Source organism: Dermacentor variabilis, chromosome 4, assembly GCF_050947875.1.
Source record: "Dermacentor variabilis isolate Ectoservices chromosome 4, ASM5094787v1, whole genome shotgun sequence".
Taxonomy (NCBI): Eukaryota; Metazoa; Arthropoda; class Arachnida; order Ixodida; family Ixodidae; genus Dermacentor; species Dermacentor variabilis.
The window spans coordinates 33966327-33982178 of NC_134571.1; the positions used below are offsets into that span (position 1 = coordinate 33966327).

General features: G+C 43.0%; 3 protein-coding genes across 5 annotated transcripts in view; 2 read left to right on the top strand and 1 right to left on the bottom strand.

The window, feature by feature from the left end:
- Positions 1 to 262: 262 nt before the first annotated feature.
- LOC142578177 (uncharacterized) lies at positions 263 to 6307 on the top strand. Its single transcript, XM_075687579.1, has 2 exons — positions 263 to 4861; positions 5932 to 6307. Exons 1-2 carry the CDS (start codon positions 263 to 265, stop codon positions 6055 to 6057), a joined length of 4725 nt encoding a protein of 1574 aa, XP_075543694.1. The 3' UTR covers positions 6058 to 6307.
- LOC142578912 (uncharacterized) lies at positions 6157 to 14414 on the bottom strand. 2 transcript variants are annotated; one of them, XM_075688600.1, is made up of 5 exons: positions 14218 to 14414; positions 13916 to 14060; positions 9519 to 12147; positions 7358 to 7552; positions 6157 to 6268 (listed from the first exon to the last, which is right to left on the bottom strand). In XM_075688600.1, the coding sequence occupies exons 2-5, from the start codon at positions 14050 to 14052 to the stop codon at positions 6188 to 6190; spliced, it is 3042 nt and encodes a 1013-aa protein (XP_075544715.1). In that variant the 5' UTR covers positions 14053 to 14060; positions 14218 to 14414; the 3' UTR covers positions 6157 to 6187. The 2 variants fall into 2 exon arrangements, with proteins under 2 accessions (XP_075544715.1, XP_075544714.1); XM_075688599.1 differs by having other exon boundaries at positions 7358 to 7564; positions 14218 to 14412.
- A 196-nt stretch (positions 14415 to 14610) lies between these two features.
- The window catches only part of Mys45A (SDA1 domain containing protein Mys45A), a 37309-nt gene continuing 36067 nt past the window's right edge, over positions 14611 to 15852 (top strand). The window contains exons 1-2 of one of the 2 annotated variants that reach the window (XM_075688615.1): positions 14611 to 14808; positions 14919 to 15122. In XM_075688615.1, coding sequence (XP_075544730.1) covers positions 14719 to 14808; positions 14919 to 15122 — 294 coding nt within the window. In that variant the 5' untranslated portion in view covers positions 14611 to 14718. The remainder of the gene's footprint in view (positions 14809 to 14918; positions 15123 to 15852) is intronic. The other variant, XM_075688614.1, reaches the window with a different exon arrangement.

Genomic DNA, 15852 nt, shown 5'->3' on the forward strand with positions numbered 1-15852 from the left:
ATTCAAATAATAATAATAATAATAATAATAATAATAATAATAATAATAGCAAAGAAGGCTTAGAAGCACACTGCCTTTCATTTCTTCAAACAGAAAGCTGCAAAAAAAAGCCCGATCAAGTTACAAGCCACGGCGAAGAGGTTCACAGAAAGCAGAATGTTTGACAGAGAGCGATGAAGATGATCAAGGTGACCTCTATACCACCCCACTTCCTGGCTTCAGGTCCAAGAGGCATAACAGAAGGGCTGCAGAGAATCGTTACATGCCTCTGGATATTCAAGTCACTAGACATGCTCAAGCTCTTCCAGAGGAAAACAAAAAACCAACATCATCTGAGAACAATGGCGAGGAACAAGAACATGCAGAAAAGCTGGAAGAGGAATCTTCGTTAACAGGTTACGAAACAACCGAAACGAACAAAAGTGGTGCACCAGAACACTGCACATCTGATGATACCACAGGCTACCATGAGGAGGTAGGCAACCAGAGGGTCCTGTCCACATCTAAGCATCTTACAACAACACATGAACCTTCATTCTACACAGCCAACACAACTGAGGACAAACAGAACAGCGTGACCTGTAAGAATGCACAGAAGACTGCAGCTGCCACTAAGTTCAAAGGGCCAGATATGGCTGGCATAGCAACAGTGGCGCACTCAGGCCTATCAACAACACATGATGTCACAGTTGGTGTAAAGACAATTGTTAGTGGCCTGGAATGTTCAAGGCGACAAATGGGTAATGCTGAGCAACTGCAACTTGACACAATCATCAAGGAGAAAAAAATTGATACAGACTTGGTGGCATATGTGGACAAAGGGGCTGCCCAACTGCACTTCCACTTGCACAAAGACAAAGGAGATGACAGTGATGTTCCTGACCACTTTGCTACACAGACAACGGTGACAATCTCCAGAAGTGTGAGTCATGAGGAAGGGAGTGCTGGTGCTGCATTTGAGGACAGTGATGGCAGTAAGGAAGGAACTCCGACACAGTCAAACAAACTGAGACAACTTGAGACAACTTTGCCAGAAAATGCTGTGCAAAGTAAACCCATAACCAGCCACTCAGAAGAAGGCTGCAGATACTTGACAAGTCACATTAATGAAGGTGTCACCGCTGAACTGTCCTGTACTCAATGGTTCAAGTTACAAGAATGTGAGAAGTTTGAAGGAAAGCAGCTACAAGATGCGAAAAGCAAACCAATACAGGATATGATCAAACAGCTCAAAGAAAGTGGCATTCCAGTACTCATAACAAGACCACATGATGCTGTCACACCAAAAAGGCCAGTAACAACTACGCCAGAACACGACAACTATGAGGCAACTGGATTTAGCAGGTTACAGAAAACAAGAAAATCATCAGCAGAGGTCATCAATGAAAAACCACAGAATGAGTGCGTAAGCATAAGTCACGACAGATGCAAAACTGCTTCAAAATCACCACCACTCAAGTCGACAGAAAATATAAAACCTGGAAAGTCACATCACAACATCACTAAGACCAAGAAGCAAGAGGAGCCCAAGTCGTTCTCTAATGATGCACCTACAGGGCACAAACAAGGCAGACATACTGGAGGCAGAGTTGTTAAGAAGACAAAGTTGTCACTCAGCTATCTAACTCGGTCAGCTAAAAACAAGGAAAAACATCCAGCAGATGTTAAACATAAGGGCAAAAAATTGGAGAGTAAGCAAGGACATGTTTCAGTTTTGCAACATACTGCAATGTCAACCGCAAACAAAAGCGACGACAAAAGTGGGAATGATGTTCAGAGGAATCATGTAGTGGTCTCCAGTGCTGATGAAGGGTGCAAGATATGCAAAAAGCCCCTCAATGACAAATTCCCTGCAGGTGCTGGCACCAAGAGTGACAAACTAGACATTAGGCCTGCTTCAGTTTTGCAAACTACCACAATGCCAGTGTCACACAAAAGTAAAGATGAAAGTGGGAATGATGCTGCAGTGACCTCCAGACTTTATGAAGGGCACAAGAAATGCAAAAAGCCGCTCACTGACGAATGCCCTGCAGATGTTGGCAACAAGAGTGGCAAACTAGACAATAGGCAACAACCTGCTTCGGTTCTGCGACATACTGCAGCATCAACAGCAAACAAAAGTGACGACAGTCAGAATGATGGGACTGATTCTCAGAAGAATGTCACAGTGGTCTCCAGTGATCCCGAAGGACACAAGATGTGCAAAAAGCCACTCACTGACAAATGCCCTGCAGATGTTGGCAACAAGAGTGATGTACCAGACAACAGCCAGAGACCTGCTTCAGTTTTGCAACATACCGCAACATCAGTGTTAAATAAAAGTGATGACAAAAGCGGGAATGAAGTTCAAAGAAATGCTGCAGTTGTCTCCAGACCTCACGAAGGACACAAGATAAGCAAAAAGCTACTCACTGACAAATGCCCAACAGATGTTGACAACAGGAGTCAAAAACTGAAAAATGGGCAAAGAAATGCTTCGGTGTTACAACAAACCACAATGTCAACATCAAGGAAAGGGTATGACAAAAGTGGGAATGACGTTCAGGAGAATGCCACAACACTCCCTGAAGCTCACAAAGGCCACAACCTACATAAAAAGCCACCAAAGCAGTCTGCAGACGTTAACAAGAAAGATAGCAATACAAAATTAACAGAAGTGGTGACTAAAAGGATTATTCAAAGAGATAATACACAAAATGCTGCCATGACAAGACACGAAATGCAAAAAGAACAAAAGGGAATACGTGAAAAGACATGTGGTATGCCAATTGACAGCAAGAAGGAATCAGGACGAGTTATAACAAGCAAAAGATGCATGGAAAGCATGAGCAATGCAAAAATGGACATCACGGCTGATTCCACAGCATGTGAACAGCAGCAAGAGAACAATGAAACAGCAGCAAAGGAAAAAGTAGGCCACAATACGAAGCTGGTACCGGTGGCTGACAATGTTCACATGGAAACAAAAGCTGCAAAGGATAGGGGCATGGCAGACCACAGGGCTATTGTATACGCTAGACAACATACCAGAAAGGGTGCAGTGGCCAATCCAGTAGCGCTTGAAAAGTTCAGCAACACTTGTAAAGAGTTACAAGAGGACAAGACAAGCAGTGATACCAATGCGAAGATCGTGGTGAGCAAGAATTTTGCTAAAGGTAGCAAGGTAACTACAAAAAATGCTACAGCCACTTCCTTGGAAAGACAATGCCAAACGAAACAATGTGATAGGACAGTGACAAGCTGTCTAATGCCCAAGACAAAAGTCTCATCTGCAAAGGCCACACAAGAGGCAGCAGCTATGATGTGCTGTGATGATGCTGATGCCATTCCTAATGAAGAAAATAGCAAGCATCCTAGTAGTCCTGCCAGAGAAGCTGTAACATCTACAGAGTCGAGGGATAATGTGCTGGCTAAATATAGCTTCAAAACTCCAAAGTCTGTAAAATCAGTTGAACTCCCATGCCCACAAACACCGCTCAAGCGCAGAAGTCTCAGGCAAAAGAATCTGAGGACGCCAGCTCTTGAAAATGGAGAAACTGGAGCTGCTCTTGTGGATGACATACAGGGTGATCCAGAAACTCCCTTAGGTTCCAGAGCCAAGTACACAAAACATGAGGCAGAAAAGGCCAATGAGAAAAGGCTTGAGAGCTGGGCACAAGGTATGTACAATGAACATAACCAACAAATTCAAGAAACGAGTAAGGCATGGACAGAAAATGAAGGACAACAGAGTGACCCAAGAAGCATGAAACAGCGGGAACTCACTTGGAGCTCCAACCCCTGCTCTGACCATCCTAGCACCGAAGAGCCTGTAATATCTACATGCACTCGTGACAATGATGTGTGGGATAAATGTCAACAACCTGCAGTAAAATTATTCAGCCAAGACAAAGGCAACAGTGTGTACCTAGCACATCTTTCACAGTCAATGAAAGGAGATGTCGCAAATGATAAGCAGCAGCAAAGTGACACAAATGGGGACATCGAAATGTCTCAGGTGAGAAGCTCGGAGGATCTTCGCGGCTTGACACAGTACCCTACCCAAAATTTAGAAAGACTTAAGGCAGCTCAGAATCTGTCCCCGACCACAGATATGCAAGAGGACAGTACAAATGAAATGGAACTAGACGAGGATGATGATCTACCTTGCTTGACACGAACATTACATAAAATGCAAGCCTGCAGTCTTTACTCACGAAATGAAGCCAGAGCAGCTATCATTACAACAAATGCTACAGGAGATGCCCTTGGGAGAGAACCAAATGCTGAATCAGCTCTAAAAGGTGAAAAACAAGTAGAAAAAAGATCAAATCGGGAGATAGCTGAAGATGGAGAACAGATAAGGAAACATGATATGACAAAGGAAGTAAGGAACACAGGAAAAATATTAAATGACCCGAACGTAGGAACAGACCTTGAAGCCAGCGATGACGAAGATGACTCGTCCATTTTGTTCAGTATTGACGATGACGATGAAGCAGCTGCATGTGATAGATCGCACAGCTTTTTCCAAATGAAGGTCACTCCAACTCCACTTAACTTTCTAAAGAGCTCTCAGGACAGAAATGATTCAGAGTCTGAAGAAGAACTTTTCCCCTGGCTCACAGACAAGGTGGAGCCCGAAACAAACAAGAGAAAAGGCAAACCATTGTCTCAGAACGCCTCTCATGAAAGTGGCATGAACAGACCAGATTTTAAACGGCTGCGTTTTCAGGAGGATTCTGGGAGACAGCCCAGCAATGCCACGCAGATAAGGCCTGCCAAAAGAGTGACAATAGTTGATGCAGCTAAACAGCAAACTCACAAGATGTATGGGAAACGACAGCACACTTTTCCCATTCCCTCCTACAAACGAGAGCACGTAAGGTCTTTCTAGTCTATTGCACTGGCATGCTCACCAGGCTGTGCAAGCATGCCTGTTTGCCAGCTCAATCTTTGGTCGCAAATTGAACAAAAGCTTGCACGACCTCATTCGTCTTTCTTACTGGCACGATCATCACTCTATGCACGTGAGTTTGCATGCCAACATTTTGGTAGCAATATTTGTGAGCGCAAGCATGGCCTCTCTCATTCTTTACATCAGCATGCCCTTTTAGATGGCATACATAAAGAAAGTACCAGCAGGCATTATGCAGCAGTTCAATCAACAGACAAGATAATGAAGCATTTCTTGTACATATTCCAACTGAAATAGTGAGGCATGGAGTTGTTTTTCACAATGTGACTATGCTTCAGAGTCACTAAACAACATCAGTGACATAAGCAGTCTGTCGTAAAAGCTTGGCACAAAGCTAGCACAGCATGGTCTACTCTTAAGGGCAACAGCCAATCAGTATTTTGTCATCAATAATAATCGAGATGCCTGCAGACAATTATTTATGCAAAAATTACAACCTAATACATCACACAGCAGGCATTTTTCCAATGAGGTCAAATAATTTTTTTAGTTATATTGGGTTTATTAACAGTTACATGTTCTACTAGGAGTGGACCATACTATGCTCAAAGCAGCATCAGCAAAGCAGCCCTTATAAGTGACAAACTCTGTCATGGTGAACAATTCAGGGAACTTTATTCAGTTCCTACAAATTCAGGGCAGTTCTGTGAAGTGGGACTTATAAGGCACAGACAGTAATGGTACTTTTATATGTTGTTATCTTAAAAACAAAGCAGTTACAACTGCTGAAAGGTAACGGTAACAGCCACTGTTAACTGCCTAAATACCACTACAGGCTTTCCTAATAGCCATACATGCTATTCACTCTTCACGTCAATTCAACACATCGCTGTCAACACTGCCTGTGAGACTTGTTATAACTAAGAGTGGCCCAACGAGACAGTTCGAAAGGAAATGGTTTTAGTGTGAAGCAGCAATGAGATAGTAAAGAAATGGCAGCTACAGTGAATTGCATGATCAATTGCTTATTTCAGGATGGCTGTGACCACTCATCGGTCTGCACTGACCCCCCCCCACTCCTGTCTCGTCAAGAAGCTGAGTTCTTCGAGCCTGACAATGATGAAGACTTGTGCCATGATGCCGACGACTACGAAGTTTAATAGTATTAACAGCTGGTTGCTCCACGGATTTGCCTTTGTTGTGCCAATGCTGACACAAGATTTCTTAGTGTTCTCGAGAATGAAGAACAAGAAGCCAGGGAAGTTAGCACATGTATAAAAGCCGATGGGACTACCGCTCCTTTATTGTTAGAGTCTTCTTGGGGTAAAGCTTGAGTTGTTCCAGAGTCTGTTTTGGGTTTACGGTTGCAAGCTGCAAAGTGAAATAAAGTTCCGTTAAGGTTTCAGCCTATGTAAGCACATTTTTCTTACTGAAGTATCGTATAGACTCGTGCAAGGGCCGCACCCCAGCTTGGCAGCCCAAAATTTGGAAAAAAATTTCCAACGAAGAAGCAATCCTGCTTCGTGCGCTGATGTCCCGTGCGGGCATCGGTGAATTTTCGCGTGCTGTGTACTTCCGCCTGCTACAACCAGATGGCGAGAGTTGCGCATTGACCTCTGATGCAATAGTACATCTGGGAATCTGGGGTGCGCACAAGGAAGACTGCACCGGCATCATTTTGACCAAAAGGTTCAGTCCCGTGTAAGAGCTGCACCTCGTCAAAATTGAGGGAAAAAAAAATGCAGCCCTGACACAAGTCTATATGATAATAGACATCAAATACAAGCAACATCATACAGCCCTTTTAAAGCAGCCAAGTTGAACCACATTTTCTACAAACTATACAAGCCTTTATGCTGAGATGCTTATGCATTATGCATTTCATAGGGAGGGATCTTGGAGAAGCGACAACCTGCTATGGAAGCTACATAAATATAGCTGACAACTCAGATGAAGTCATAGCAACACAGGTTCATCTTGGACCTCAGTCAAATAAACATTCTGTGTTGTGATAATAAAAGGTAACTTGAACAAAGTTACACACCTCACAGTTGTCAGTTCTGGTATACGCACATTCTGGGTGTTCAAATAAATTAAAAATTGTGACACTCTTTGTTAAATGATTAGCTGAGGGTTAATAATGCTCATGTTACGACAAAATAAGATAGCTTAATAGCAAGGGAAATGAAGACAATCTAAATTGTGCACCCATATTGCGCACCTACAGGTGTGTCATATGTTGTGACAAAAGGAACTAACACATCTGCCACACTATAGAAATTGAGGAGCATTGGAACATAAGGGTGCAGAAAGGAGGATGTACACATCTACTCGGGTGCCTGGCCCATGGATTCCTGGAACCCCCATGTAGGGAGACATGACAGTGACGTCAGAACTTCTCTTCAAGTTGCACAGATTTTAATGACAACAACAAATTCCCTACAGAAATTAAGTACTTACTTCTTGCCTACGCCAGTTCTTGAGTATCTTGAACCTGGTGAGTGGGTAGCCCAGAGAATCCAGATAGACTAGCAGTACACCAAGCTCTGCTGATGCTAGGAAGCGTCGAGTCAGCGTTCGACTGTTTGGCAACTTTAGACGAATTTGGACAACACGGTCAGAGGAGTCGGCTGGAGGCTCAGGAGGAACTGTAGGCTGCAGAGGAGGCTGTGGATATCACAACATGTTAAGTTCTCTGGTTATGAATGGAAAGTTCAGGTGGGGAACAATGGCTGACATAGACACCTGTACATATATGTACAGCCTTTGTAAAAAATATATGGGCTACTCCACGTCTTCACCATATATGTCGTTTAGCTGTGTTGTATGATTGCTGTGGTGTGCATGAAACTCTAGAACTCTGGATGATGATTGCAAAAATTCTTTTAATTCTGCAGGGCATTGGAACTTGTGGCATACCACAGCAACTCTCTTAATCTGTAGTCATCCTGGTGTTTTTTGACAAAGACTGTCAATGCATAAAGTGCACTGCACCAACTGTTGAGGGTGATGTAAAGAGGAAGCTTTATGTCGAAGCCAACTCAAGTTTTGCCAGAAATGCTTTCCTTTAGGCAGACACTGAGCCAATTTGAATGAAATTTGTTTCACTTAAATGAGAAAGACACATTCTACTGACAGATGGAAGCTGAATTTTCATTTACACTATTAGTGATGTTTCATAGAAGTGTGTAGGTAATATTTTGTTTTTGTAATATATTATTCCTTGCTTTGCACATTCCAATCAATGCAGTTCGCAGTAATGTGTCAGTTTTCCTTGCAGAGTTATGAACTTGATGCTATTTATCGTTTCTTTTTTGCAATTTTTGGCAGCTCTGGAGAAATCATTCAAAGGCTTAACTCAAATGTTTGCTTTTAAACAAAACAAAGCACATCAAAATCAGTTCAGTAGATGCCAATCAAAATGATTTTTTTTTTCATTTTTGTATATTTAGATAGAAGCTCCCCCTTAAACATAGTTACAACAGCCTTACTTTTCAACAGCCTTACACTGCTCCACTTTTCAATATATATTTATTTGACACAGCAACTATTTGGTCTTGTGCCATCAGGGAAATGGTTGAAATTGAAAGGGTCATATTATGACATTTTCTTGCTATTTGATATCACAGATGATACTAGAATATCACAATGTTACTTTGGGTTTGTGGTAGTGAAGTTTGTGAAGTGCAGTGTAAAGCGATTACATCTAGCTAAGATTTCTGGTACATTTACACTATTGATTGTGCATGGAATAAAAACAATGCAGTTTGAGAACATCTCAAAGTCCCAGGCTTTCTCTGATTACACAATTCTGAAAGACGAAACAGCCACTACACCACAAAAGCAATAGTTCAAAATGAATCCATTAAGTAAATACAGCAACCTACAATTAAAGAGTGCCAGCATGAAACATGCAAAGTAATCATCTCATAAGTCAAGCTGAAATGGTTATATAAAGGAAACATCTTGCTAACATTTGAGAGAACTCGGGACATTGCAGAGCAAAATTTTTAAACTGCAATCTTCAAATATGATTGCCAGGGTGTATATGGGCACATAAATATGCAACTACAAGTGCACTTGCAGGCGAAAGCTTACCATAAAGCACAAGACATTGTTAAAAACTTACATTGATGTGCACAATGGATGGTATTGCTGAACAGCAGTAGCCATGGGAAACTATGACCAAATAACAATTCTTGCACCATAACAAAATGGAATAATGCTAACTACAGCTGTTAGTGAATAGGATTCAGGAGGTACAGGAACACCATAACAATAAAAAAAAAGGGCTCCTTCTCACTATCCTCTGAGAACATGAACAAAGGTGCACTGCTACCAACCCTCTCTCTGACAGTGTAATGTGCGTGCAAGTCACGCGGGTCCAACAAAAAGTCCAGCACCTTTTTTGTTATCCTCATAGCAACCACCCATTGATCTCACTCATACCACATCTACAGGCTTAATGTCTATGAAGGCAGTTAGGCAAGGAATGCTACTTGAGCTCCCATTGCAATTCATAATTGATGGGGACGCCACAGACGGAGGCTGAAATAACTAAAACACAATTCTTTGCTCTGTTACAAGTACTGCTCACAGCAAAGAAAAAAAATCAAGTCACCTTGTCTTTCTGTTCTCCCTCCCTGTTGCAAGTATCTTTATGCACACTATCACAAACAGGTCCTTTCGCAGGTTCAGGAGGACTGTCTTCAACAGCATTAATTTGTGCATCATTGCCAGCACATGACATTGCAAAGGCTGGCATCTCCTTCTCAGGCACCATCATCGGCTGCTTGCCAAGATGTGGCTGTGGCAAATTTAAAGCTATGCTTTGCACACTTGAAAGGCCAAGCATGATTACTTCCTTTAGCAACTTGCCATCATCATCATCATCATCATTATCATCGTCGTCGTGGATTAAACAATTGCTAACATCTGGCATTGCACAAGGAGATGTCAGGTATTGACCAGGAGGTGGCATTTCATTGGCAGCAGGCTGTACTGTCACACATGCAGTGCCTGCTACAAGCACTGGAGAACTTTTGTTTTGATTTTCAGAGACATTGTCCCGGAGACATTTAGTGTCAGGGTCCGTGCTATTGCCTCCAGAGTGTTGCTGTTTGCCCACAGCGGCACGACCAAGACTGATCACTTCAAGCAATATCTTGCTGTCCTGCTCCTCATCACTGCTTTCAGACAGATGCTCATTTTCACTCTGAAGAGTACTACTTTCAGGTTTGGAGCAAATATGACTAGAGGACAACAGTGGCAGTTCTGCTGGGTTTTCTGTGATGCTTGTGGAACTCGAAACAGCATCATGCCTGCTGCTTTGAGCATACTGGTGTGGTCTCAAAGGGCTTGCCACTGAAACAGAAGATGTGCTTGAAGGCAGGGACTGCAAATACAATTCCGGCTGAGAAGGCACCTTCAGTGCTGGAGTGGAGTGTACCTTGGATGTGCTTGGAGATGTCACGCTTGCAGACAATTCTGGGTTTCCAGCCAGTGCCCTGCCCATCATCACAACTTCCTGCAACAAGCGGACATCATCCTCTTCATCACTACTATCTTGACATACTGTTTCCATTTGATCCATGCTGCCACGCATGCTACTGCTCTTGTTTGTGCAAATGGTTGAACTAAAGTTTTGTGTGCATGAGGGCTGGCTGATATCTGAAAAGCTCTGCCCAGCCACTGAACAGCCTCTCGGGCAATTGTTTAGTTCACTTACATTCCCAAAGCTATTGCTCTTCCAGGTGAGCTCTGGAGAGGTTCTTTCAACAAGACTGCTGACACTTGAGCTCTGCCTGGTGCTTACCACACTGAATTTGTGTGATGGAATTTTGTTTGGCAATGTATTATCCTCACTGGTATGCTGTTGACTTTGACAGGTTGTGTGACTAGATGGCAAAGGTGAGGATGAGCTGCTCTGAAGTGTGACAGATGCAGTTTTCCCCGGCGTTTCTGATGATCCACTCCAGCTCCTGGTCTTTGGATTACAGTTTGATGACTGTGATACCTGCCAACCCAGTTGGATGCACTGCACTATGAGATCGGCACTGCCTTCCTCCTCATCGGAAACATCAATAAGGGCTTCCGATTTAGCGAAAGACGGTTTTGGAGAATGCTCAGTCAGCTCCCAATTCTTCCCGTCATCATGACTTATGCTGAGATCAGTGAATGATGCAGAATGGGAGAGTAATGATGGCGTGTCCTCTGTGCAGTACACGCGCAAACAGTCTTCTTCAAAAGATGGTGATGCTGTTTCGTGTGGAGAGTGAAGATGACAGTCATCACTGATTGACACATGTTTATGGCACCGTGGTGACTTGGGATTAGCCTGGTTACTTTGGGATGAAGGTCTTTGACAACCATTAGGTGAAGCTTCAAGCATATGTTCACCTGAACCCTGTGGATTAGGCCAGGCTTTGGCACTGCCCAGGTCATTCAGGGAAGGTGCATGGGAAAGAACAGATGGTGTACCTTCCGTGCAGTACACACGAACACAATCCTCAGCAAAGTAAGGCACAGCAGCATCTTCATGAGATGTGCGCATGACGCAGTTATCATTAAATGAGACATGCTTGTGTGTGGCATGAGATTTCTGAACTCGTTCACCACTCCATCTATGACTGCGACTATTATCAAAGGGCACAGGCTGCTTCTTTTGGTGGGGCCTCATTTGGTAGTCATCATCCCAGTCAGGGACAATGCCGCTTTGTGGACAGGTGTTCTCATTAGCTAATGAATAAGGGCTCTCAGGCCTTGAGTAGCCTCGTGGTGTGCCTTCTTGGGCATATCGCCGTGTTGTGTCTGCAAACACTTCAACTGCACCTTCATCAATGCCAGTGATGCTGTGAGGTGGCAGATGCGACTGGCCTTGCATGTGCTTCCGCCCATAATATGTGCCATCTACATAACGTGCCTGTCCGTTACGCTCTTCTTCAAAACTGTTCTCCTGAAAGGCCCCATGCTCATCATCATGCCTCAGCAGTTTTTCAATGTTGCTAGTGTCGTCATCTTGAGTGAGAGAACTGAGGCTGGTAGCCTGTGACATGCGACAAGGAGTTCCTTCTTCTGCAAAACTTCGTGGGCAGTCTTGGAACACACCGCCAATTGGCTGTGGAATGGGCTTTCTGCAGGGGGGAAGTCGGAAAGCAGGTTCAGGAGATCTATGGCGTGGGCTTGGTGGCATTGTTTGGCTTGGAGAGTCTGGCAGATCACTGGGAGAGACAGCCCCACTTGTATGCTGGCTGCGAAAAAAAAAAGAGAAGAAAGAAAAGCTGCCTAAAGTTTAATATACAATATTATAGGCATAATCCAAAGTCTATCAAGTGAACTTACTAATGAGCGTCAACAACCAAAATGTCAAATGGTCACTCTGAATTTGAGGCTTACTGAAAGTGTGCTCCGTCAGAAATCTAGAGACTGAAACAACAACAAAGGGCTGCCACGACACAGGCTTACAAATACCTTAAACTCAGACCGCACATATATACAGCTATAAATTACGAGATGGCGTGAAACAAGATACACTTACTGCCTCAAGCAAAAGTGTTTACATCTAATAATAGCAAGGATTTTCCTGTTCTTTGCAAAATTTGTATGAAGATGAAGACTATGTAAGCAACTAGTTGGTCCCTTACGCTACCACTGAGAAGTTGCTTCAGATAGCAGGAACAGTTTTCTTTCACACTTACACTTCAATCAAATTACCACATATAAATTTTACACCACTTCAATGAACAAAATTGTAAAACTTATTCAGTATTCATGTCATCAACCCCTCAGGTGCTACGGACACGCCTAATTCTTCAACGTGATATTGGTAACGTTTGCTTGGGATGAGCTATGCCGACGTCCCTCGTCCATGGCAATATTCCCGTTTTCAAAGCAATTTGGATGATTGAAGCGCGTCCACTTAGTTTTTCTTCTACCACACAGATGGCTGCGCAGTGTCAGTGTGTAAAAGTTGCTTTTAATCTATCTTTGTGTTCTCCTACATAGATGGCAGCACTTTGTCAGCGCTCAAATAATGCGTTTTAGAAACCGCACTCTTTGGGCGCCTTTTCGCAGCAGGTCCTGAAAGAAAACCAGGACCTGGTGTGAGCCCTGTGGCATAGTTCCGTGCAATGTTCCATACTTCATGAAATTTCACGCACTTCGTGACCTGCCTCAGCAGTGGAAGAATGGGTGAAAAACTTTCTTTGGTGCTGAACTTTGCTTTGCAGAATAGTTGAGTTTAAAGCACCATAATATAAAGCATTTTCCTTGTTTATGACCGTGTTCTTTGTGGCAATGACAAATAAATATATATATTGTTTAGCAAAGAGGTGAAATTTGGCTTGAACACGTAAAGTATGAAGTATATTGGTTGAAAATGCGTTAAATCGTTTTGGGAAGTTTGAAGATGTGTCATAGAATTAAAAGCAAAATAAGGTCACCAATGGTCTGAATAATAAAATGCATAAGAGGTTAACATTGAATTATCTAGCATTAACAGAATCGCACTGTCATTTATGAAAGGACGTTGGTGACAGACATTCGCCATCACTCTTTAGCAGGAGAAGTTTCTAACGTAGCACTGGCTTCACAAAACACGTAAGTTCTCTGCTGGAAGTTTAGGAATATCAAAGAGCCAACGTACACCGCATCTTACGAGCTCGAAGTAGCGAAAAACACAAACGCAGTTGTAAATCTTCAGAGGAAACACGGGGAATACGGGAGATGGAAATTCAAGACGATGAGCAAAACGAGAACAAGGTTCTCATTTTCCTCACTGTAAATCTTCAGTAGCACCAAACAATATGCAGTGGTCTGCTCCAAGGTGTCAGGCGATAATCCGCTGCAATTAAGCAATCTTTAACAAAGCATCAAGAATATAATCACGACTTCTAATTAGGACAGATGAAGAAGAAAGCGACTTCAAATAATATAACGAAAAACACGTCCAATAACAGTCAAGTTCTAAACAAACAAACCAGTGCTAGCAGGACAAAATGGAAGTGAACGGAGGCATACCTCTGATTGACAGCGAGGTTGTGGGCATTGAGTGCGGCTTGCCGATCCAGACTGCTGAGTGAACCGAGGGAGCTACTTCGCGAGAACATCAGCGGTGTCTCGTTCGCAACGTTGACCTCATTGAAAGCCGTTGCCATCGTGACGGCTGCAAAAAAAGTCGGTAGGTTTGTGCTTTAACACTCATTAAAGTTCAAGTGTTGCGTGCTCGAGTCACGTATGTACTAAACAGTGAGGAACGAGTTAACGACAGGGGCGCAGCACTAGAGTATGCACAGCTCACAGATCACAAACATTATATTTACCGGTAAAGGAACCACTTGGTCAGCGAAACCTGATCACGAAGTCACCCCACTTCTCCATCGCTCACGAAGCATTTCGCCGCTTTCAGTTGGCACTGGTTCGTAAAACCTGATCGCTTCTACCAGTCGGTTACTCATAAAGTAGCGTACAAACAAGAAAAACTTCTATCAAAACAACGATAAAAACAACAAAAAGTGACAACACGATGCCCATGGCGACAGCGCTGAAGTGTTGATAGCAACAAATTTCATGCAAAAATTAACACTGTATAAATAACCTCCATAAAATAAAACATTCATTAATGCATTTGAGGTAAGTGAGTTAAATGTTGGTAAGCTTTGATAATGTTAACAAATTGTTGAACATTTTGGGACTACACTAGTCCATGCTAGTCTAGTCAGGCCAACGAAAGCCAAGAACCGTTCACGATTTTGTTGACAGCCGCTGGATACGACACGTGTTTCGTGTAGTTGGAACGACTGAAACTAAGTTTTGTGAAAGCCATGAAGCAACGAGCGGGAAATAAGCTCCCCAACAATCTGCCGCAGTTGCAAAATTTGATAAAACGTGACCCCTTATCCTACAAAGATGAGGTAGGTTTGCTTACGTTCGTGTCGGTCAGATGTGTGTCGGTGCTCCCTTGTCATGCCGTGGCAGTTGTTTTTCTTGTTTCTTCATTGTGTATTGCCGCTTTCTGTTCTAGTTCAATTTGCAACGCCACTACTATGAATCGTTGCTTCAAGCTTTCCGACTCCGTCCAGCGGAGCACAATAAGGAGTTGGACGATCTGGTGATGTTTTTGGCACAAGTCAGCCACTGTTATGAAGAAGAGATGAAACAGTTCCCACAGGAGATGATCGATCTTCTCAAAAATTACAATACCCAGCTCGATCCGGAAATGCGGATGGTACGTAAGCTTCAACACTTTCACATAGTTTGCTCTTACATTATCTACAAGACCAATAATCGAGATGCCGTCGTTTTGTTTCTGAAGTTTTAGTTTTCGTGCAAGGCATTTGCTAATACTTTCGACTCTGCTCAGTCTGGTGACATATTTAAGTTGCATCAGGCTTTGGAACGCTGCTGGTTTAGATTATAAGAACTTTCAGCATTTGGAACAAGTACAGGAAGTGTATGAGCCTGGAGAACAGTCTATTGAAATTGATTTATTCATTATATATTACAGGCTATAAAAAAGAATAATATACAGAAGGAGGACCCATAGTGAAAGACTGTATCAGGACCTCGTGTTATTTATAAATATGCGTTTTCTAAAGCAACGAGGAGAACTACATTAAAATTCGTAAGATGTGAAAAACTCAGTCGCAAATTAAAGGTGGAAGGCGATGAAGTGAAAGACAATGCTGGCGTTAACATTAACATGTTTGGAGGCTGTTCTGGAGCCCTTTGGACGAGCCGGGCACTGGAAAGTAAAATATGTTCGAGCAGTACTCGACTCAAGTCTCACTTAAGCCCGGCTCAACGGAGTGCGCCTTATGCTGTCTCGTAATTTGTTGCCATTAGCCAGACGCAACTGCAAATTTAATGTGAAGTAAGGTATAGTTGAGACAGAGGAAAGTATAAGATGCACCAAGAACAAGCAGCAGTAGCCTGTATGAACCTGTGCTGCCACTTGC